This window comes from Prinia subflava, chromosome 5 (genome assembly GCF_021018805.1).
Source record: "Prinia subflava isolate CZ2003 ecotype Zambia chromosome 5, Cam_Psub_1.2, whole genome shotgun sequence".
In the NCBI taxonomy this organism is placed as follows: domain Eukaryota; kingdom Metazoa; phylum Chordata; class Aves; order Passeriformes; family Cisticolidae; genus Prinia; species Prinia subflava.
In genome coordinates this window covers 8860879-8885479 of record NC_086251.1, presented here as the reverse complement: position 1 = coordinate 8885479, position 24601 = coordinate 8860879, and the positions used below count along the sequence as shown (strand labels likewise).

The window sequence follows — 24601 nt, the reverse complement described above, 5'->3', positions numbered from 1 at the left end:
ATCTATCTATAATTTCCAAAAAAATTATTTTTGCTGACCTCTGAAATACAAAATATTGGTAAGAGTATCAATCAGACAGTATTAAAATATTCTGGTTAAAAGATAATTCATCAACTACAGCAGACATAATGTTTTAAAAATACTGCCTAAGGTAGTATAAAGTAATTAGGCAGGATTCTTATGATGGAAAAAAAAAACGGTTGAAGCATTATTTAAAAGTTACACAAGCAAGTAGATGATTAAAACTAAGCAGATTTATGACACTTAATAAAGGTAGTGTGGGCCTTTATCAGTTTCATTGTACTCAGTGCTGTGGAGACTCAGAACCTGCTGTTAAAAACCCCACTCAATAAATGAGTTTAGTCATGATTTGGTCAGGTTTATAAAATAAGGAGGTTTGTGTACAGCAGTCTTCACTTACTGGGTTATGGGTTGGACTTGGTGATTTTAGAGGTCTTGTCAACCTTAGCTATTCTATGATTTTCTTGGCTCTCATTTTAGGTTCTGAGCACGGGGAAAATCACCCTGTGTTCCTGGTGATCTACCAGAGCTGACCAGAAAACTTCTTGAGCAGAAAGCGCGCACAACACAGCGGCGACAGCGAGCGAGGGCTCCTCCTTTCCCAGCGGGGCGTGAGCAGGTGTTGAACCAAACCAGAGAGAAGGCGGCCACCCTCCGTCTGGGAACTGCTCTCCTTACGGCCACCACGCTTCACTCCCGACACACCTACGCGAAGCCTGTTGTTTAACCCGTTCCCGGGACAAGTACTAGGCGAGAAGCACTTCGGCTTTAAGTGGGGAGGAAGGAAGGTGCGTGTGTGAGAGGAAGGGGGGACCGGGTGTGTATGTGAGGGGAAGGGGGGGCCGTGTGTGTGTGTGTGAGGGGAGCGGGGGCGCGGGCAGAGGCGCCGCGGCCGCGCCCGCCCAGTGCCAGGTTCGCGCCCGCCCAGTGCCAGGTTCGCGCCCGCCCAGTGCCAGGTTCGCGCCCGGCCAGTGCCAGGTTCGCGCCCGGCCAGTGCCAGGTTCCCGCCCGGCGGTGGGAAGGGCCGGAGGAGCGGCCAGGGCCGAGTCGGGCAGGGCGGTCCGGGCAGGGCGGAGCGGGCAGGGCCAAGTCGAGCAGGGCGGAGCGAACAGGGCGGTCGGAGCGCCGGTCCCGCCCGCCCGGCGGAGGGAAGCGGAAGCGGCGCGGCCTGGCGCGGTGGCGGAAGCCGCTCCGCCTTTCCGGAGCGCGGCGTGCTCGGAGCCATGAGCGTCCCGGCCTTCATCGACATCACCGAGGAGGATCAGGTCAGCGCCCCGGGGGAGCCATCGGCCCCGGGCCGGGCCGTGTCGGGGGCGGCAGCCGGGGCCGGGCCTGCCCCGCCGTGCGCGCCGCGAGCGCTCCGCGAACTCGTCTGGGCTGTTCCCTACAGAGATCGAGCAGACGATTAGAGAAAGTTGAACATAATGGCTGAAAAGTAACCCTGTGTGTGCAGTTCCCTCTTCAGCGTTCCGCCTCTCCGGCACTTCGTTTTCATCGCTCTTTAGCCGTACTTTTTATTTAGGAGAAGAAAACGGGTTCACATATGTATTTAGGTTTTACTTGGGCATTACTTGGGTTTTGTGGAATTCTCGGTACTGCAGGCACGGGAAGTGGGAATTCTGTTTTAGAGCTGCTGCTTTGTTGTGCCTTTGGATTTGGGGGCTGCTTGTGTCGTTGGAGTCTGTATGTGCACACACATGTGCGTGTATGCACAGTGTGTGTACAATGTGTGTGCGTACACATTGGAAATCTGCAAGAAATGCACGCATGGCTACCAGCCTTTAGCCCGGTTTTCACTTGCCTTAATGCCTGGTACAGCCCCATCAAGTAGCTGGTGTGAAACATCCTCAGTACAGCAATTTGTCCCAGGGCGTTTAGGTTTTTCTTCTGTTCCAAAGTGATTTGACACTGAACGGGATGTAAATGTCACAGCAGCCTCCTGGTCAGAAGTGCCCTGTGCCAAAAGTTATATGGCCTCAGATTGTTTCTGAAAGGTTATGGTTCTGCTAGAGAAACCCTGAATTATAATGAATAGGCCTGTTGCTGAGAGAAAGGAGTTTTCTTGGTGTAGGTTTAAGTTTTAACAGTGGAAGGCAGCTCATGACATTATAAGGCTGGGTTGAATGGGGCTTTGGGCTGCCTGGTGTAGTGGAACATTCCCTGCCCATGGCAGAGGTGTGGAACGAGATGATCTTTAAGGTTCCTTCCAACCCAAACCATTCTATAATTAGATTAGAAATTGCTCTTGTGAAGTTGTGGAGACAAAATTCAGCCCTCTCCAAAGTGGCTTTGTTTACACCTTTTTTCTTTTCTGGTGAAGGAGCAACTAAATGGTTTTAATGTTTGTCTGAAGTTTGCAGAAAGTAAAAGAGTAAAAATTCGTAAGAAAGTGTCTTTGTCACAGAAACTTACCAGGCCTGCAGTGCAGTACCCACTTCCCGCTTGTGACACATTAACACCGTGAGGAAGCCCAACAGGTCTGTGATCTGTTCAGTCACTGGCAGAACAGCAGGTGCAGCATCTGGCAGACCGAAAATCTGTAAGAAATTTAATTACTTTGTTATTCACAAAACAACTGGTTTGTTTTGTGTGTGTTGTCTTTCTCTTTTTTAAGGCTGCAGAACTGCGAGCTTACCTGAAATCCAAAGGAGCAGAAATCTCTGAAGAAAACGCTGAAGGCGGACTTCATGTGGACTTGGCACAGATTATTGAAGTGTGTGATGTGTGTCTGAAAGAGGATGACAAAGGTTTGCATCTCTAAGTCTTGTTGGTTTTTCTAAATTTATTGCCATCGGTGATTTCAAACAGTAATAGTTGGGAGAATTTAGAAATGTGTAGCGTTAAAAGCTGTGCATCTTCATAAAACTGGAAGTGCATATTTCTGTCATTGCCATGGAATATTTGCATGTACTCTGCCCCTCCTTTCTCCAAACATCCAGCACTCTTTGAAGAAGTTGGAAGCTGAGCTAGACTCTGCTTGTAGTGAGGGTGTAGAGACTTGTATGTAAAATAGAGTTTTTGATGCTCGGGTGTCATGTTGGGGAATAGATAACATTTTCCATATGTGATGAATTTGTTCTTTGCCTTTGCTTGACTGATAATTGGGCAGACTGAAAAGAAAACACAAAACTGGTGTGGTTCTGTTTGGAAAGGATGGAACAGGAGCTGGGGAGGGTTTGTAAAATGCCTCATTGTTCTTGAGGGCATGTTCCCTGTGGTGTGGGTATCCCTCGTGCTCCTGGTGAAGTGTTTGTGCTTGAGCACTAGGTGTTACTGTTCTCGCTGTAGAACCGTGGGCAGTTCCCTGGATGTGCAGGAGGAAAGCCCTGTTTGGAACCTAGGGTTCCTCTGATTTCTCTTGTGTGTAAACAGAGAATTCAGAGCAAGTGTATCAAGTACCACATTCTGTGCTGACCTGAGAGTGGTAATTCTTGTCTTCCATGGAGGTGTGTTGGTGTAAGCCCACCTGAGCCAAGTCTCTGATACATTCTGATGAATGTCCAAGTTGGTATCTTTGCATTTTCTCTCTTTTACAAGTCTTGCTCATTCAAAGTGGTAATTCATATCAAAAGTATATCCAGCACAAGGTAGCTACTGATTGCTGCTTGCAGTTTCAAACAGCTTTGTGTTTTGGTTTATGCAGATGTGGAGAGTGTGATGAACAGCGTTGTCTCTCTGCTTCTTATCCTGGAACCTGACAAACAAGAAGCACTGATTGAAAACCTGTGTGAGAAGTTAGTAAAATTTCGGGAAGGAGAGCGCCCATCTCTTAGACTGCAGCTGTAAGTATTGCACAGGGCAAATGGTGGACTTGGCAAAGTAATTGTGCCTCTGAAGAGGAAGGAAGAGGAAGGATTCTCTTGTATGTCTTTAAATCAAAGTGTAGGGTGTTGCAGGAAGCACTCTTTTTTACCTTCTTTTCACTATCATAAAATAGAAGTACCAATATTTTTTCCTTTGGGTATTACAAAATAAAATAATTATGCATAGTTTTCAGCTTTGCTGAAAATGATTACAAAACTGGGAGCTGTTACAATTCACGGATGTAAGGCGCTGCCAGTTGTTTGTACTAGCATGTGTTTTAAAAGAACATTTACATGCACTCCAGTAATGTTTTTGAAACCTCTGTAACTCCGTTGTCGGTTGTTTGCTGTTTAGCCTGAGCAATCTCTTCCATGGCATGGACAAGAACACTCCTGTGAGGTACACAGTGTACTGCAGCCTTCTGAAAGTGGCCTCGTCCTGTGGTGCCATCCAGTACATTCCAACTGAACTAGATCAGGTAATTAAGTGACCCTTCAAGTTGTGGCCTTTGTATGAACCATGTTGCACCTAAGTATTACTCAGAGCTGATACAGACCATCTCTCACAAATTGCCAGAGCCTAGAGAAACAGCCTTGAAGATGATTAGAGAGATGCAACACTTCTATGAGGGAAAGCTGAGAGCATTGGGATTGTTCAGCCTGGAGAAAAGAAGGCTCCAGGATGCCCTTACTGCAGTACTTTAAAGGGGATTATTAAAGAGGGAGAGCGACTTTTGACATGGGCAAATAGTGATAGGACAAGGGGCAATGGGAGCATGAGAATCAGAAGACTTTAAAGAGAAATCTCTGTGCAAGATATTTTTAATCCTTTTCTGCTTGGGAGAAAATGAGAAGTATCTGTAGTGCTATTTTAATCTTTTCCTGAATGCTTCTTTTTCACTCATGTTCTACCTAGGTCCGAAAATGGATTTCTGACTGGAATCTGGCCACAGAAAAAAAGCACACTCTCCTGAGACTGCTCTATGATGTCCTAGTAGACTGCAAGAAAAGGTATAAAAGACAAGTCACACATCCTAGATAACTCTGTATTTTGATGTACTATAGGTGATCTGTAGGCAAAGTATTTCTCACAAGACTTGTAAAATTAATCTGTACCAATAATTCAATCCAAATACACTTCTGGGCTTTTTTAAAAATATTTTTAAGCAGTCTTGTATTAAATCAGTGTTCCAATAATATTAAAGTTAGTACTGAATTAGCTGCAAACCACAGACTCCCAAAATAACACTATTCCTTGCTATAAATAATCATCTTAGTGCATTGTAGCATTATGCCAAGTTTATTATTTAATTGCACTTTTGACATTTTAGTGCATGGTAGTGCTGTCTCTTACTTAATGATGTGGGAAGGCTTATCAATCACGGCTAACAGAATCAGTCTTTTTATGTAAACATTACCTTCAGGACAGAGCTTTCCACTACTCGTGGAAATTAATGTCCACAGACTACCTGCTTGGCCATTTTGAATTATTATCCTGGATCATAAGAAGCATCTTTGATCTAACAAACTTGGCAGACCACTGTCTCCTGGCATGCAGAGTAATCCGGTGTGTATGGTGCCTGTAAATTAGTGCAGGTCTGAACTGAGAGCTGTCATCAGTTTATCTTACAGAAATGCTACAGTGGGTTGTCTGCCCTGGCCAGGGCTGCAGAGATGGGCTGCTGTCCAGCGGTTCAGGCTCTAGTTCCTCAACAGCTCAGACCTACTTAGCCTGTCCCTGCAGTTTGGGATGGGGATGTGGAGGCTGCCCTCCCACTCTGTTTTCTGAGTTGCTTTCTCAAGGTTTTTTTTTATTTTTGTGGTGAGACAGCATCAGGCCCCCTCCACTGCTGACTCACAGTGGTACCAGAACTGCACTTGCATTTTCAGCATTTGCATAACCTTGCTCTGCTGCAAAAGGAAGTTCTGTCCTGTACCCTCCGTCCCAGCTGCCAGTACCTGTGTGTGTTTGTGCTGGTGTGGGCATTTGTGTGACTGCACAGGGGGTTGGACTGGGGACATGATCTTGGTGGGGGTTTAAAAAGGCAAGTGTGAATCTGTCACAGGTGGAGAAGAATTCCTTCTGTCAGGACAGTTGCTTTAGTCTGCCCTGCTGGAATTGTAGCCTGCAAATGCTGCATCAGCATAGCAGGATCATTTTTAAGTAACCTCAATTTAGGGATGATTAATCCTCATGGAGTAGTTACTCTGTGAGCTACATTACTGGGAATTCTTGTTTGTAACACTCAAATGCTTTTCCATTGATAGTTCTGTATGGCAGATTTCAGATGGTCAAAATAAATTTTAAAGAAATATTAGTCACAGATCTTTTCCATGGCTTAGTGCTTACCTTGTTTCAGAAATACTACACTGATAACATTCCTGCTCTTCCTCACTTCCCATCCTATTGATTTATTTTGAGGTTTTAACTAGTTTCATTCCCAGACTTAATAACCAGCTATTTTTAACTAGTCTTGTTATCAAATCAGTGGATTAAACTTCTAGTTCTTGTTTCCACTGCTACCAGTAACCTTGCTACTAAATGGCTTTTGCTTGCTAACCCTAGGTGAATTTTTTAAGATAGCCAGTAAAACCTGCTACAAACCCTGTGAGAGATGACTCCTGCACTCGGTGCCCTTACCAAGGGCTGCAGCCAGCTGTGAACTGAGTGGAGCAGTGCTTCAGAGCACTTGCACTTCTCTCCAGAAAAGAAAACAAGAAGTGACCTGGCACCTTTGACCTGGTTCTCTCCTGGATCAGTGGGCAGTGTTTGTAATAGTATGGGAAACTCACAGCAGCATTCCAGCTGTAGCACTCAGGAATGTTGCTCTATCTAACAGTATGGGAAGATAAGTGGGAACTGAAAAGTACATGATGAAACTAATACCTCAGTTACTGTTGTTGATTTATAATCAAGGGAAAAGAACTAGATTGGTAAAGACAATTGGATTCTTTCATTTGCTTGACTTATGTTTTAACTTTGCTCATTGTGGCAGAAGAGTTGTTTTCCATAGTTAATAGACTTTCTCCCAGTGGATTAGTTGGTAGTTAATAGCTCAGTAACTCCTAAAAAGTAGGTGTGCAGTGTCTCTTTTCCTGCTGTGAGAAGTGAAAGGTTGTTTTATCAAACCTTTTCCAGCCACCTTGATGCAGTTTAAAGCTGGTCTCTGCTAGCAGGATTCAGCAGCTTTGGCCCTGCCCAGGTTAAATTCAAACAGGTCTAGCAAGTCTGGCTATTAATACTTGTAGCAAAAAGCTCAGCATGTCGGGCACCTGCAGAGTAATTGTTTCATTTCATTTTAGTTCAGTTTAATATCATGTAATGTAGAGGGACTCGATTCCAGCATCTCACTTAGTTTCTGAATGCTCTGCTGTGGTTTTTTTGTTCCTTTTATCTACCATCACTCTTAAGCTCTCACTGGCTTTTTGTCAAGTTATGCATCTAGACTGGCAAGTGGAGCCAAGAGCACTTGCTCAGGCTGTTTTGCTAGAAAAAATGTTCACATTTGCACCTTAGGTGAGACACATTTAACAACAAGCTGTGGTAAAACAGTGATCTGTATTAGTGCTTGAAACAGCCTTATTTACAGTAGTAATCTGACACTGAATAGAATATAAAACTATAGGCTTGTCATATTTGCTGAGGTTCACAAGAATTTAGCAAAGTTTGGGAGTAATTGTAGCATTCTGTTGTTTCCTAGAAATACAAGTGAAAAGTTCCACTCCTTCCCCACTTAAAAATAATAATAACAATTTAAATAAGGCAGGGATTTGAAAATACTATTTGAAATTAGTGAAGTGATAGTTTTCAATTTTTGGTGCTAAGGGAAAGATAAGGAGAGGAAAAGTGCCGGAAAACTGTAACGCAGCTCTAAAGTGCACAAGAACAACTGCTGAAAAGCTTTTATTAAAGAAGGAGTTGTGTATTCTTAGGTTGAATAGCACATGAGCTGAGCCTCTTTGAATATTGCCATTCCTGTGTTAAACTGGTCCTTTGTCTCCTAGAACATCTAGTTTTGGTAAGATTTCACCAGTACTAAAATCATAGTCAGTCACAGACTGATTTACATGCAAATGCTTCTCTCATATATAAAGCTGCCTAAATTAAATTTCTTTTCACTGATACAGAACTATCAGTTCATCTGAGTTAATATTGGTTACCAGGGCAAAACATAAGCTGATCTCTTTAATGCTGGAATTTTAAAACAAATGTTTCATTAAAGCTTATATCCCTGAACATGGTTCTGGAATGCTGGGATTTATAGAAAATGTCCCTGCCTGGGGACAAATGTACATCCAGATTAGATATGATATTGGGTGTTGCCCATGATGTCTTAATATTTGTGTTGCACATCTCTCAGATCTGGTAGATTCTCTAAGAACAAACTTCACTCTGTAGAGTGGCTGTCAAAAAGTGGTGTGGTGAGATTTCAAATAAATACCCATATAAAGACAGTGTTATTGTACTACAGAAACCATTCAGACCTTTGCTGTTGTATGGGTTAAACCTGAGTCACAGCACAGTACATACTGGCCATGTTGTGTTGGTTTGTTCTTCCCTGTGCAGTTTATGCCATTGGCCTAGGTCATTAATGCAAATTGAAACTTTATCCTTGCAGTGTTTTGAGGAAAACTGTGTGTGCTCTTAGAGCACCTGGGATAATTTGTTGTAAATTTTGCAAAAAGCGTCAGCGGTTGCTGGCCTTGGTGATAAAAGTGTTAAGTGAAAATAAATCAAAAACTGTTAAAATGACACAGTAATGATCTCAGAGCTGATTTGCAGTAGTATTGATGTTGTTCACAAGATAATTTGGGTAGACAAGGTTGTAGGTTTGCTCAGCTTTCTGAGAAGGAGTTGGTCTAAAATCTGTCTGTCAGAGCAGTGCTGGAAGCTGTTTGCTTCACAGCAGCCTCAGCCAGTCTCATTGCTGGCTGTGTAATTTCATCAATAAAATGAGCAGCTTTCACTTGGATACTTGAAGAGAGAAGAGAGCAGCTTTTATACAGTCATTTTCCTGACCATAAATATTCTTTAAGAGATGCCATTTTACATTTGAAATAAACTTTGCAGCGCTACTTATTGCACAATGATTAAATCCAGATGTGCGTAAGAGGAGCATTCTAGTGAACCATATAAAGCTGTTTCTAGCTCAGAGAGCTTTTTCCATAACCAGCAGGTAATTTATCAGTTTAAGAGAATGAAATGAAGGGTGAAGATAAACATTTTGTAGAACAAGAATTGAAAGAATACATCCAGTTAATTTGTTCTCTCTGCTAGAATTAAAATGGATCATCTACATCTTTTTCAAGTGTAATTTAATTTGACCTATACCATCATAATGGAATTATTTAAATATTTGAGTGTCTTGTTTGAACTATTTTTTCAGCAATCCTGAGGTAACTTTATTTTTTTTTACAGTGACACTGCAGCAAAAGTAATGGTGGAGCTGTTGGGAAGTTACACAGAGGACAATGCTTCCCAGGCTAGAGTTGATGCTCACAGGTAACACTGACTTGCCAGTTCTCTTAGAAGTAACTTTTTCTCAATTGCTAAATTATTTTGATCCCTTTACTATTAAGAGTATTGAATGGCCTGGCAGGCCAATGCCTCTTCTGTAGCACTGCTGACTCAGTCAAGAGTTTGTCTCTGCAGTAACTGTGGTTGTTTGTAGCAGCCAGCTTTATTCCAGTGTGCAAGTGCACAGGAGTGTTTCTGGTCACTGCTGAGAGAGCTCAGCCATGGATAAGGACTTCTTTGCATCAGCTGTGCACTCAAAATCTCTACTGGAATCCTTTATTTCAGATTGTTTTACTTTTTGCCTGTTTTATTATCTAACCGTGAGCATTCTTTTCAAATAGCACTTTTTCTTGAAAAAACATTGTTGCTCTCTTCTCTGGGAGCAAGTACAAAGGATGTGAACTGCACAGAAATAAGCTTACCTGTTGAACAAGCTGGGACTAAATTGATTCATAGCAGTGCGTTTTCCCTGCTGGCCAAAATGAGTAAATGCCTGTGTTTTGATGTTCTAACTGTCATGATTTTTCTTAGGAAATATTTCTTTAAGTTCTGCCAGATGTGCACCACCAGTAGTTCTCAAGGGAGTTGTTTATACTTAACCATGGAGGAAAATCAGGATTACTCCTTTGGAAAATCAGTGTCTGTGCATAAGTGGGAACTTCTACCCTACAGCAACCTGCAGCGAGTTCTCTCAGAGAGAGCTGTGGCCGTGCAGAGCTCGGGTGCTCCTGGTGTCCCTGTGTGGCAGAGCAAGCCAAGGCTTCTCATGTGCTGCTGAGAAAAGCTTTCATCTGGAGCTCCTCTTTCTAGTCTGGAGCTGCAACTGATAAATCCTGGGCCTTGCACTCTTTGGTGTTGTGGATTTCTCTGTTTTGTGCCACATATTCGTAATTAAATCTTACAAAACAATTCTATGACATTTTAGGAGCACAGTAAAAGTACTTGGAGGAACATGGGCTGTGCTGGAAATAAATGCATAGATGGAAACTGCAGGGTGATCTGTGGTTTGACCACCTGGCACATTCCCTTTGGAATACTGAACAAATTACTTAATGCTTCCTGTTCCTTGGCTTTTCCATCTGTAAAATGAAGTTTAAAATTGGAATGTGGCATATGTTACTTCTGATAATAATTGAAACCCCTTGTGCATTTCCTAGAAAGCAAGGAACAACAAATTGAGTTGGATTTAGTCATAAAGATGTGTATTGCTTTGAAAGTAAGCATTTTCCTTTTCTCATCAGATGTATTGTGCGAGCATTGAAGGATCCAAATACCTTTCTCTTTGATCATCTTCTTGCCTTAAAACCAGTCAAATTTTTGGAAGGAGAACTTATTCATGATGTAAGTAACTTTTGTTTGTAGTGAGATGGTTTGATAGCAATAGACTGCTTTGTTTTAATGTCTTTTGAAATCCAGTAGTTAGTTATCTGTGTCAGTAATCCTGGGCTGCAGTGTGCTATTTCTTTTACGGTCTTTAAAATTAAAATTGCGTGTGAAATGTTTCCCTTTCAAAGTTTCAGAGACTCAATTACAAGTCCTGTCCTCTCATGATTCTGTAGCAAATGTTAAGTCTGGGGAAAGGAAGTAAGCTCAGCCCAGACTGCCCACATGTATTGACAGAAGACAGAATTTCAGCTCTTAACAGCTTATTTTTCTGTTCAATACCCATAGTTTCTATCTATATCTGTGCACCCTGCAAAGAGGGAAACCAAGATAATATTTAAACAGTTCTCATGTTTGTTTTTTATATTCTAGCTTTTGACTATTTTTGTAAGTGCTAAACTAGCATCCTATGTCAAGTTCTATCAGAACAACAAAGACTTCATTGACTCCCTGGGTAAGTTTTCAGATCATTACATTTCTGACTATTTATGTGGGTTAAGGTATGGAAGCCACAGAGTAATTCAGTTTGAATCCATGTATTGAAGCAAGGAAATTTCCTAACAGAGTTTGTAGATGATAACCTCTTGCAGATTGTGAGTGGGCCATCTAACTGTGGTTTGCTCTTTGAAAACAAGCTGGTTTATGGCTTTGCAAGAGAACTGTGGTTTTACCCACTGGGTTTTTTTTCTCTTAGAATTCCCCTCCTGAAAGGTTTAACACATTCGTACTCTAGGCTAGGCCAAAATCAGAACTGCATTGAGGAAAAGGCCAGCTTGTATAAATCTCCTATTTTTTTTAATGATGAATAACTTTGTAACAGCAAATACTTCTGAGCAGTAAGATAAAGCATGCAAATTGTGTGTGTGTGAGTGTGTGTCTGCGTGTGCTGATGCGTTAGACCCAGCAAGCCACAGTCTGTCCCAGTTAATTTGTTTCATCACATGAAGCAATGTGATGGAATGTTAATGTCAGCACCCTCTTTATTTACACACTGTGGAAAAAAGGAGTAGTAATTAACACTTTGACACTCCCCCGTTGATGTGTAATTGACTGTTTCAAAGGAGCACTGGTTCATAAGCTATTGCATGCATTAAAATTACGTTTTTTATATTCCAGCTTTTTAGGACAGGGGTCAGTGACAATGCAGAAATTGCTCAATGATGCAGATTTTTTTATTACTGCATTAAGGTTTTGACATATTGGTAATGAATAAATGTTTCCATAAAAATACATTTTCTTTTATAACTTTGATTTTCAAATGACACTTAAACACTGACTTGGATGCATTTGAGTAAAGCCACAGTTTTGCTAAAACAGAGTTTACTGCAGCTTTTTAACACGTGCGTTATTTTGTTTAATGGAGTGTGATACAATTCTTAGAATAATTGCCCTCAGAGCTTTAAAATGGTGGTACTTTGGGTATTAAAATGGTGGAAATACCAATGGGATTTTTTGGTGGATAAAATTAGCAGCATTTTTTGGTAGCTTGTGAGTGTGTGTATAGGATAAGTGTATCTTTAGTCAGGTGTACCTGAACATTAGTTATGTAGACATCTTATGCTTCTCTTTCCCAGGGGAAAGTGGGTTTGGGGCTTATCTTTTAGGTACTTGTCCACAGAAGTATTTGCTGAAATGGTTGTTACACCAACATTTGAATACATTTATGGAAGATGAATTACACATCTGTGTAGCATTAATTGTATTATACTCATTTGTGAGTATTTCTTTTGTGTTGCCTCCCAGTGTCTGTGCTTCCCTCCATGAATTAATTCAGTGTGTGAACTTCCAGTATATCTAAGATTCATATAATCTTAGTAAAGTTCTTAAATACCTGTGTAATTGTTTGGAAAGGCACTCTTAACTTCCACTTAGGCTGATTTCTCTGTGGTGTGCTCAGAAACTCTCTGTGTTTTTGAGCAATGGACGAGCAGAGATTTGGAGGCAGCACGGATGGAAATGCTGGCAACTGAGTGGCTCAGCCATGGCTTTGAAAAACAAGGGCAGTTTGGTCTAGATAACAATGCAGTTATTAGATGAGGCATTCAAAAATGATCTGTCCCCAAAAGCCATGAGATTTTTAACCATGCTTTAGAGATTCTTTTTTAATAACTTGCCAAAATACCTTTGCTTTAAAAGGCTGTTTAGAATAAGATTCCAATGGCAGTAGAGCATGGGCTGTAGTTGTAACCTTTCCTGGACCAGGGCCGGTGAGAACTGGCCCAGGAAAGCTCCTACAGGCGGCATGGGTTTGTTACAATTTGTTGTTTTATTAATGCTGACAACTTAGGCCAGCAGTAGCATTATCTGTGTCAACTGCATCGCCCTAACATGGCCACAGTTAATCTGGTATTATCAGCAGTCTTCTTCACAAAGTTAATCAGCATCTCATTTGCATTTGTTAATTAGGGTTAATGTGTGCTAATTGATTTTTTGATGCTTGTAGGGTTCCATTAAACCCAGTTAGGTATAGTTGCTGGTGCTCCTCGTTCGTATGAATTATGGTGATCGCATTTTTGTTGAATCGGTGCCAAATAGGGAACCTGCATCATAATTACAGCTAATTAACACAACATGATGTCCTGCACTAATGTGCTTCACTGCTAGTGTATGGGTGTTATAAATTCCAAACTTTAACATATTTACTGAAGCTATGAGAATGTTTATAATGTCATTCTAGAGCAAAAAGATGGATATTCATTTTTAAGAAACTTCCACTGGATCTTAGTTGGTACCTCATGGACCTTGGGATTAAGAAATGCCTTGTTTCATCTCAGTGACTTAACTTGGTTGACCTAGATGTTTTTCCAGGAAAATGGTCTCTGATTTACACGTGCAAGGCCTTGGCTCAGTTCCTTGTGTTGGCATTTATGCCATCAAGTGAAAGATGTAACTGGACCTCAGTATCGGTTCCGCTGGTTTTGAACAGCGCTTTCCTGAGCCACGCTGGATGCTTACATGGGCCTCACGATACCTTTTCTGCTGTGGACAAACAAATTCAGAGGCAAAATGCTTTCTTCTGGCACCACAGTGTTATGTTGTGGAACCATCACTGTGAGAGGCTTAATTTCCAGAAACTACAAGAGAATGAGTGGTGAGGCTGTACGAAGATTTTTGGCATAACCAGCCGTGGGTTTTCCATTTTGTTGCATTACTGTTCTTCCAGGTGATGCAACTGAAAAATTCACTTGCACTCTCACCGCCTCAAATTCTGTTCAGGTGATTTTTTTTACTGCGCAAAAAATAAACTTCTGTAGATAATACATTTTTGCTAAAAAACAACTGAGTCTTGATGAATTCACAATGAAACTTTAGCTATTTTAGCAACGGACAAAGTAGATGCAGGATTTGATATTTTACCTCAAAAAAAGCCTGTTGATAAGGGAAAGTAGAATATATTTCAATGTGAAATAAATTTTAAGTGACTGGAAGCATATATAGTAAAAATAGCATGAAAAGCAAACTATTTATATGAATTATAATTAAATCACTAATTAAACTATCAACACTCTTCCTCAGGCTTGTTGCACGAACACAATATGGCCAAGATGAGGCTCCTTACGTTCATGGGAATGGCTGTAGAGAACAAAGAAATCTCATTTGACACGATGCAGCAGGAACTCCAGATTGGGGCTGATGATGTAGAAGCGTTTGTCATTGATGGTAAGAACTGTGGCTCTGCACACAGTGCTCATGGACCTTTATAGTCCTCTAAGCTAATGTTGAATGTTAAGAACAATACTAATTTTAATTCCTGTACCTTTTACAAGGTAAAGCTGCACAACTTCATGTTTAAAGACAGGCCCAACTGTTGTGTTTTAAGCAGTGTTTTTCTTTCCAGTGACAGGAACTGTATTTCATGTAATGCTTTACACAACTAATAAATTGTTTGCAGGTTTAATTTGTCATCTGGTTTTGTTTGCTGTCATTAAAACAGGATGTGTTTGTAGGGGAGAGAAGTTCATAAAATCTGTACAGGATATTGCTTTAATAGATTGGCACCAAACAATAGGATTAGTGCATGACCTTCATCTTGTTACATCATTTTGCTTTTCTGCCTACTAGGCCATTTAAACCAACAGCAAAACAGATTAAGTGAACTGCTGTGTTCTTATGTTTGTATTGATCTCATTTTGAACCATTTTTGTGCAGTTTAATACCTTTGCACTGTCATAAAATGTTGCTCCAAACAGCATTGTGGTTTTTTGCAGCTGTAAAGACAAAGATGGTGTACTGCAAAATAGATCAGACACAGAGGAAAGTCGTTGTCAGGTAAGACAATTCTCCATGGCATTTTGCAGAACTTTGTGTGTTCTAATTATTTCACTTACATTTGTAGAATATTCTAACTAGAAGCAAGGTATTGTTCCTATCAGTTGCTGGTAGTTAAATAGTTGCTATTTATCATAATTTTATTAAAGCTCACACTGAATGTGATTAGCTTATTTAATGAAAGAGTCCTACTTTCCAGGACATTTCATTTAATGACCTACTAGTGACAAGAATACTAATGACTGTTGTTGCATTATATATTTGGGAAGGCTACAGAATCCTCTTAACTGGTGAAGTGCGGCCCTTTCTAGAGAGAAACTCAGAATTTTCCTATTTGCTCATGAGAGTAAAGTAATGCTATAGAAGAATGATTAGGTGAGTGTAACATCTCTAGTAATCTTCTCCCAATTTTGTTTTACTTCTCCAGTCACAGCACACATCGGACTTTTGGAAAGCAGCAGTGGCAGCAATTATATGACACTCTAAACACCTGGAAACAGAATTTGAATCAAGTGAAAAACAGTCTCCTCAGTCTCTCAGACACCTAAGAATTATTTTTGACCTAGTAATATTGCTGTAGATGAATTTTATTCAAAACTTTGACAATTTGTGGATGTTTCCAAAAATTGTATGCAATTGGTTTAAAGAAGCTAAATATTCTAAATTGCCACACACACAAAAAAAAAAAAAAAAAAAAAGAGGCAATAAAACTAACATGGGAAAATGTCTTCTGTTGTTTTCTTACATAATCAGCAACAAGAAACTGGCAATACTGGTTATGTTTCTTTTGTTCTTTTTACAGTATGGGGACTTTTCTGTGCAAGAGGTGTGGGGAGGAAGGGAGAGAGGTCAGAAAAAGGTGGTGCAAGTATTTTTTTAAAGTAAGAGAAAATTTCCTTTAGACCCAAGGGAGGAGAAGTGTGACCCAATAGAAGTGAAGCTTCATGAAGTCAGATCTGCTGCCTTATCTTTGTAATCATACCTGATCCCTCATTGTTGAAAGAGACCTCACTGATATGTGAGACTACAGAAACTACAACAGATATATTTAAATAATTTGGCAGTCCAGGTAAGCAGAAGATTTTTCTGTTCTTCAGCCACTTAGAACTGCTGGAAGTAGTTGTAAATGTTTGCAGAACCCATTGTATTCTGAAACAGTTGGGGGTGATTTTACCTGAAAACCGAATGAGCAGTCTGTCAGAGACAATGAATTGAACTATTTCAGCCAAAACTTCTGAGGAGCAGGAGAAGGGTACGGTTTAGTAATTATTTAATTGTACTAAACATATATAAAAACATTAACTTACAAACTTTTTAACTTTGGGCGAAGCCAATAATAACTTGATTGCAGAACCAGAACTAACATTAGGAGTAGGAATTGTATACATTTTTGAACATAAGAACTGTTAACATGCAATATTAAACATGAAACTACACATAAATACCAGATTCTGTAGGAATACCTTGACAAATCTGGGTAAAGGTAAGTGATCTATCTGTGCCTTAAGGAATACTTATCTCCTGGCACTTATCTTCACTGGCCTTCTTCATATTTTCTTTTCCTTGCTGAATGAAGTCTCTCCAAATTCAGTAATTTCTCAATTCCTCCTACTTGGTTTTGTATAGTGGAGTTCCAAAGAGAGCAGCTGTCCTCACCTTTGAGTGCTTTTTCACTTCTTGCGGGAGTGACAGTCATGTGAGAAAACCTCTGCTTGTTCTGTGAAGCAGCAAATCCTTCTTTAACCTGACAGAATACAAATGTTAGCAGTTGATAACCCAGTGAAATTCGCATACAAAGGTTCAGATTGTTGGATTTTTGCTGAATATTAGGCAAACGAGGAAATATTAACAGGAAAATAAATCCACTGGAAAAAAGACGTTTAATTTGAAGTGTTTGCGTCGTATTTAATTTAGGAAACTTGATAATGACAATTACGCTTTTATAAACCAAACCTTAACATAAGACTTGGTACGAGAGTGTGATTTAAAAAAGACAAGCTTGTATTAGAATGCAGATTAGCAAAATAAATAGCTTAATTAAAGAGTTTAATGTTGCAATTGACATTTCTATTGCTATGCAAGCATTTGATTAACAAAACCCAAAATCATGAGGTTTATGGTGTTCACTCCCTCTCCACTTCACTGTATAGATTAGAAAGCAAACATCAGTAATGCAAGGTCTGTAATAGGTTGGCTTTTTTATGTTAAAGATCTTTTTGTTCTTTTAATAGTTTTAATTACTCTGATATATTACTGTTAGCTACTTTGTATCTATCCAAATCAAAGACAGATGGCAACACAGTAGGGAAACAGTTTTTTTGCCTGATGAGCAAAAGCCTCACATTTGAATGATGAGTTCTCCACTTGTAATCTGGGATTGTGTGGCTCTGGGGGAGCAGCCAGCAGCACCAGCCACCTGAGCAAGGTGCAGCACGGAGCCAGTGCTGCAGGGGATCTGCAAGGTGACCTCTCAGACTCTGCTCCTGTGCTGGGGGCCTCCTCTTGCAAGGATCACAAGATGAGACCTCCCTCTGCTCAATCTTTTTTTTTTTTACATTAGGCAACTGTGCCCCAGCAAACTCTTAAGGCCTACCTTTATTTTAGCACATTAATTTTGTGCTAAAGCTTACCTTCCCTAATGCACAAGCATTTCTTAAAGACTGAAATATGAACAATGAAATTCATGCAAATTGTTCTTTATTACATTTGTATTTGATACTTCGGGTCAGTAATGCCTGGCATCTCCCTTTCAATGAGGAAGTAACTTCTCCATGTGAGCATTAAGTTTCAACCTATAAATTCTCTCATGCTTTTCCCCAAGGCCTGAGCAACAAACTAGTCAAAATCTCTATGGAGTAGCAAACTGTGGGGCTGAATCTGTCCTGTACTGAAAATTGCATGTTTAAACTGAGCTGGGGGTGCTTATTCATCCTTACCCTGGTACTTAAGGATGGAGAGACTAATGTTTAAAACAGTTCTTAATATTTTTACTAGAATTGTAAGTGCACCTGTAGCCTTTGTTCATAATTTTTATCCCTTTTTAGAGTACTGTACTGTGGTTGAATGAGATTACCCAAATTGCAGAAGGCTTAAGCCTGCTCTAGTTGCAATCATGCATGTTAGTCAAAGCAAACAAAACATGCATATTAGAAGCAGCAGAAAACTGTCAAGCCCATTTTTAGTCTCCCAACAGCTTGTTTATATTGGTCATTAAAATGACAAAGCTGAGAACAGAAGGTATTAGAGTGACACCAACACAGAAAGGAGGGAGTGCTCTGCATTATTGCAGGCTGAGATTTTGTAGTTAAGGATTTGGAAAATCTAAGGTGAAACCAGCAAGGCACTGTTCTTGTCCATCTCTGCTTTTACTTAGCCAGCACAGCAGGAGCTTTAGTTTGGAGGTGACAAAGCAGACACAGCCACAATCAGATAATGAATTACAGCTTTGCCTCAGCTGTGGATTACATGGTGGAGTTCACTCAGCTCCTGGCTCCACCTCTGAGAAAAAGCAAAAGACACACAGTAAATAGCACCACTGTGTGTGGTGGAAAATCCACCTCAGTGTCCTTCACAAGTGGAGACAGGCTAGGAAGGAAAGTCGAGTAATTTAAAACATCAATGTTGTGAATTTCAGAGTCTTGATGGCATCAAGACCTGATTATCTGCTGAAATCAGCCAACTTGGTCACTTGAAACCACTGTACATTTCATCCAGAGACAGCCCTAACTACCTGAGAAATACCTCTAGAACCTCTTCTAAAAAGGAAAGGTCAACTGCAGCTGTAAATTACTGTGTCACTTTTGGATTATACATTCAGCATTGGGTCAAATTTTAATAGAGCAATTAGAGCTGTTCAGGCTCCAGAGTCTAACAGAGATTGGAAAATGCAGTGACGAGCCACTGGGAAACAACAAGTTTTTACATGTTTGTATCATGTTACCCTCCAAAGCAGTAATAATATTACCCTAAACAGGGCATCACATAACTGCAGTGTGTGATAAATGGATAGGCTCCAATTCATAGATGTGCTGAATTTTTATTCTTTCATGGATTCTTTTAAATTATATCATCCTATAAGTAATAGAGGAAACAATGTTTTTATATGTTTACATACTATTTCCCTTTTTTTTTCCTTTACTTTCACTGTAGGTGATGATTTTTATTAGGGTACACAGTGGACTAGCCTCTTCCTCCCCTCCCAAACAGACTGGTTAGCATCTGTTTGATTCATATGCTGTGACTTTTTCCTGCTGCTTTCTATCAACCTTAATTGTGAAAAATGGTGTCTTGTTGCCCTTTTGATATTATTTCGGAGATTGACTCAGCCTTAAAGTATCCAGATGGGTACAGTTGTACAAATATCTGTGGAATTAGCTCACTGAGGTCTGGTCTGCAATATTTTTAATTGACTTACATGTTCTGTGGGAAAAGAAGAATCATAAAAAGCCTTTGCTGTAGCATTCCATTCTTCACTAGGCTCTCCCTGGGGCTCTCGGTGGATACTAGAGGTATTCAAAGTGTTGGCAGCTCTGTTGAAACTGCTAGAACCTGATTGACAAAAAGGAAATGGTAACAACTGCAGTTTAGTCTCCAGGCACTAATTGTGAATAACTAAACTGGTTTACCTCTGATCTTAAAAAATCAAATATTTTTGTTTTAAATCACTGGATCTTTGTTTTAGACGTTTGCCCTTCATTTTTTTCTTTCAGTTGCTTCATCTAATTTTCTCTAAAGATGAGGTATGTTTCTACTTTGATTAAAAATGTTTTCTCTCATTTTCACATATTAAGTTAATGACAGAAAAGTGTATGTATTCTAAATATTCTAACTGAATATATTTTTTCAAGCACTATTACTCTAAACTCACTTTCTCATAACGATAATAAAATGCATAGTTAATGCCATTATAACATGATATTCCAGGGTGACTTGTAATAAAAGACATTAACACAAAGCTTTTCAGACAATCAAAAACATTTTAAATAAGGAATCTTTTTGTTAATGGCTGTATCTGATGTTTCAGGTGGCCAGGCAACAGCCATCTACTAAAGGTAGGAAAGGCAGGTGAGTAGATTAATCACAGCCAAGTGTAAGCCTCCAGTCCATCAGAGGCTTTATGCAGCACCAGTAGATTCTGTTAAAACCAGTATCAAATTCCTTGCAAGGTGAAAATACAAGGATGCTTTCACAGTTCCTCACAGTGCAAGCAGGAGCTGTTTTGTCACTGCACAGATGCCTGTAGATCACTGCATCTTGTTTTGCTATGAAGATACATTTTATTTCATGGTTATGTAACAGTTATTTCAGAATACTGACATTTTCTCTTGGGAGGAAGAGGAAAATGGTTATGTGTTTGTTTTCTTTTTTAATCATCTGCCAGGAAGATCTTTCCCATTCCCAGTTCATTCCTTCATTTGCTGATGTGGAGCATCTGCTCTCTGGGAACCAGCGTATAAATAGTAAATTGCACTGTGGTGAGGCAGTAGAAGGAATTCCCTCAGCTGGGTTTACTAAACTCTTTCACCAATTCTCTTCACCTCTAGCTCTCCCACGTGGCTAAATGGTTTGTGCTCCAGTCAGTAAAAAAAACCCCTAAAATGTAGGTTCAGTGTCCCCAGGATTCCACTGGGAACACTGAACAGTGTCCTGCAGGATTCCACTGCAGGTTTGCCATTTGGGAAAAGACCTGCAAACAAAAGAACACAAACCCCAAGCACAAGAAACACTGGGAGCTGCAGTGCTGTGCACCACTGTGGCTTGTGGGAGCCCTCACTGGGAGGTTCCCCACAATCCCATGGAGGTGCAGCATTCTGAGAGCGCAGCAGGCTCAAGGAGGGACCTGTCTCAGTTTGGCAGCATGAGGCACATCTGGGACACAAACCACGACCCTCACCACGAAGGTTGGCTGGAATACAAGAGGTCTGGTCACTAGGCAAACTCAGCTGAGCGACTGGAGTTAGTTCCCTACCGATTCCTTTGGATGAATCTCTCAGAGTCACTTGGAGTTCCAGGACTTTGCATACAGAAAGGTTTCTGACAAGAGGAGGAGGAGGAACTCACAGGGAAGAAATTCAGATAGCACTATCTGTTCTTACAGAAAAGATACATGCAGAACACCGTGTAACTAGACATTCATTTTATTGAAACAGACACCAAAATTCACCTTACTAAAAGAGATAATATGCCATCTGAGATCAGGATTCTGCTACCTTGCTACCACTAATACTGTTTTAGGGACAAAGACATGTCTGAAACTGAACTTCAAAAGACGTGCATCTGCACACAAATATCCCTGGGCAGGAGACCAAGGACAGAAAATCGCCTATAGAGCTAAATTCATAACAACAGAACAATGTAAAGAAACCAGACTGCTGGGTTTCTGTCTGACACTGGCTGCAAAACTAAGAATGGGAGTCCACTCTGCTCTTGGTATGTTCAAGGGTCAAAAGTGAAAACAATGCACCAACAAAAACTCAAATAGACACAAACACCCTGTCCTGTGGATCCTGCTCTTTGGAAAACATCTAAGCACCCAGGGCTCCAGGTTTGGGGTAATCTACCAGCTCATTTTCTATTGCAAAACAGATCTCAAATATAATTTTTCCACATTTCAGTAATGATTTAGAAATCCGTGGAATAAAGTTCATATTTACTATTTTGTATGTGCAAAATACTGCTCAACAAACAATGACCAAATGCCAATAGTAGGAGATTTAAAAAGCTCCTTGAGCACTTAAAGCTCCATGTTTTCCAGAGCCTGACAGAATATAAAGTCCTTGCACACACTCAACACATCCAGATGGTTTTAAGTGTCCATCTAAATTAGAGATGTACGATAAAATAAAAAGTAAATTTCTGTAAGCCCCATTCAAAGAAGCATCTACTGATTCAAAATGTACTCTAATTCTGGTGCAAGATGAGAACAGTGAATAATTTGCAAAAGGTGCTCAGTGCTTTTCAGATCCATGCAGAGCCCTGATGGAATATGCTCTACATTAGGGTTAGAAATGCCTATCAAAATTCAGTTTGTCATTACACTGCTGTTATGCCACAAAAGGAAATATGAGAAAAAAAAATTAATCAACTAATTGATTGACCAGCTAACAAAAGCTGTTTAGTTGCATTTACAATATAAACAGCAATCTCACCTTTTTGCCATATAACTAAAATGTGAGGTTTACATTTTTCTACACTAAGCTTAGGTATAGAAATTTCACATTCTGATAATTTTTCTAAGCACTACATGGTTCAGAACATTAATGCTTATATTTTCTTACCTTGTCCTGTTTCTCCACTGTCCACGTTTTCACTGAGATTTTGACTCTGTGTGTTTGAAATAGTGTTTGTGTTTTCCACTAAGCATGGTGGTTTGTCTTTCAAAGGAGAAGGCTTCTTGGAAGCTGAAGTCCATGGAGCTTGACCTCTCATTTGATTTACTCTTGAACAAGAACTGAGAGGTAAAAATTTGAAGTATAGTGCAGTTTTCTCAGCTTTTTTATCTGAGGTTGAAAGATCAAAGGATGACCTTACACTTATGTTTACTAAATTTCCAGATGTTCTCATGGGTAAAGAGCATGATTCTTTCAGGTGACCCTCAGCAAACTTTGTTCCTGGAACCGTACTATTCCACGAGTCTTTCTTCTCTTTTGACAATGTGTTGTTTGTTGAAGCATTAATCTCCAGGGAATGTCCAGTTTTGATGGAGTGTATCTGAGTATCATTGTTAACATTTTTACATGGAATTACTTTATCTGTGCTTGCCCTATCTGTTGGGAGGTTTTTATGAGCAATTTTGAGACCATCAGCTTTTACTGGAGATTTGGCTTCAGCATTTGAACTCCATGTATTTGTAGCATTCCCTGATTGTTCAGCACTGCTTTGTTCAGGTTGCTTGCTCTGTATGTCATCTGCATTTATTCCTCTCTCAGTTTTTGGGGGGCATAAATGAAAAGTACCTAAGAGAGACTTATCTCTGCATTCTTTTGCATCACCACTTGCATTATCATAACAAACAGTTGGTAGATGTTGAGCATCAGTTGGCAGACCAGTGCTGTTCATGTTTCTGGAATTGTCATTATTTCTGCCTTCAGCATCTACAAGTATCTGTTCCAGAGGAACTCTATCTCTATGTAAACCACTCAGATTTAAGGTTTTTTCTGGTTTATGTAATCCACTGCCTACAGAATTGTCACTATTCAGCAAGCTACATTTTTGGTGTTCTGCTTGAGAATTCTCTTTAGTATAAGGTAGGATGTCAAAACTTAGTTCCTTAGCTTGGTGGTTGTCTGTACTTCTCTCATGCAGAGCACTCTTCTCAGTGCAAAGAACAGCTTCAGACTCGGGTTTGGGTGCTTCAGGTGTAAGGACAATTCTGTTGTGCTGTCTGGTGTCTGAGTTTGCATCTGCCTTGGCACAAGTTGATTCATCTGCAGCAGTATTGCACAGTTCTCCCTTGCTAGTGCCAGTCTCCTGACTTCCATTTTTCCTGTCAGTACCTACAGTCTCAGCACTGCCTAAAGATTCCTTCTTTCTCTGTGTGTGGTGTGCTGCCAAAGGCTCAGTGCTGTCCCGTGGCTTTTGATCTAAATTTGCATTGTTTTCATCTGGTAACCTTCTGTGTGTTGTTCCTGCATCTTCTGCCTCTCTGCATCCAGTGACAAGCATTTCTGAGGGGTGTCCTTGGGTAATTAAATCAGTATCTGTGCAGATGGTGTTCCTGGGAGAAGCCTCCCTTTGCTTTACTTCACAAGGGCTAGCAACATTAATTTCATCCTTAAAATTGCTTTCAAGAACTTGTGAATCTGTGGAGTGAGTGTATCCTTTAGTTAGTGACTGATAACCCATAGGTTATATAATGCTTTATTTTTACAGTTTAGAGTTTCCAGAGAGATGGACTCAGGATTAGTCCATATCAATACTGACATCTTACATTACACACACATCTCATCAAAGAGTTACTGAAGGTAAGTATTGCACTGTGGTAACTTGCAAAATATTTATAAACTGAGAGAGCAGAGAATACATTAACATTCTGTAGATTTTAGATATGACCATTTAATTCAGGATTTAAACCCTCTCTTGTGCTACACTATATCTGAAAACATTTATCCTTTCCTAACAATACTACTTATCTCTATTATCCATGGAAGATTACTTTGTTCTGTCTTTAATTCCTCAATGCTTGAAGACTGGTCCCTTGTGTTTTTCACTTCAGTTTCTTCTTCATTTCCACAATTACCATATTTTCTTATTACAGACTGCACAAACTCATTTTCTTTTTGAATAGCCTGTATTTCACTGTCTTTTGAGTGTTCTTGACCACTCTAGCATAAGGAGGAACAAAAGATTATAGGTATTTGAGTAATTTACTATAGTTACTGATTAGGTAAAAAGCTCAGGACTGAAATTTTAAATTAATTTTACAATTCTGATGGAAAACAAAGACCTGAAGTATAAAAAGTAGATGTAAACAGAGGAAAAGGAAAAAGCAGACTAATACCCTAGAAGAGTAGGAAAGAAATCAAGTTCTGCTATATTACAGTCCACAAAGTTACACGTTTGACAGAATTCCTCAGCAGAAGGAATCTGTGCTGTACAGGTGGTGACT

At 40.1% G+C, this 24601-nt stretch overlaps 2 protein-coding genes across 2 annotated transcripts in view; one reads left to right on the top strand and one right to left on the bottom strand.

Moving 5' to 3' along the window:
• Positions 1 to 1128: 1128 nt before the first annotated feature.
• Positions 1129 to 15720, top strand: EIF3M (eukaryotic translation initiation factor 3 subunit M). The gene is made up of 11 exons (XM_063397949.1): positions 1129 to 1286; positions 2636 to 2768; positions 3665 to 3803; positions 4180 to 4303; positions 4741 to 4835; positions 9244 to 9327; positions 10584 to 10683; positions 11098 to 11179; positions 14242 to 14385; positions 14934 to 14994; positions 15422 to 15720. Exons 1-11 carry the CDS (start codon positions 1245 to 1247, stop codon positions 15540 to 15542), a joined length of 1125 nt encoding a protein of 374 aa, XP_063254019.1. The 5' UTR covers positions 1129 to 1244; the 3' UTR covers positions 15543 to 15720.
• A 141-nt stretch (positions 15721 to 15861) lies between these two features.
• Positions 15862 to 24601, bottom strand: part of CCDC73 (coiled-coil domain containing 73) — a 71634-nt gene continuing 62894 nt past the window's right edge. Inside the window, exons 17-20 of the mRNA XM_063397398.1 lie at positions 24149 to 24317; positions 22272 to 23795; positions 19409 to 19542; positions 15862 to 16738 (exon numbers count right to left, since the gene is read on the bottom strand). Coding sequence (XP_063253468.1) covers positions 16529 to 16738; positions 19409 to 19542; positions 22272 to 23795; positions 24149 to 24317 — 2037 coding nt within the window. The 3' untranslated portion in view covers positions 15862 to 16528. The remainder of the gene's footprint in view (positions 16739 to 19408; positions 19543 to 22271; positions 23796 to 24148; positions 24318 to 24601) is intronic.

Excerpts from the sequence above, each read along its gene's own strand:
- EIF3M (XM_063397949.1), top strand. The coding sequence starts at position 1,245 with ATGAGCGTCCCGGCCTTCATCGACATCACCGAGGAGGATCAG. Across the intron at positions 3,804-4,179 it reads CCATCTCTTAGACTGCAGCT|CCTGAGCAATCTCTTCCATG; the intron begins GTAAGTATTGCA and ends TTTGCTGTTTAG. Across the intron at positions 4,836-9,243 it reads CTAGTAGACTGCAAGAAAAG|TGACACTGCAGCAAAAGTAA; the intron begins GTATAAAAGACA and ends TTTTTTTTACAG.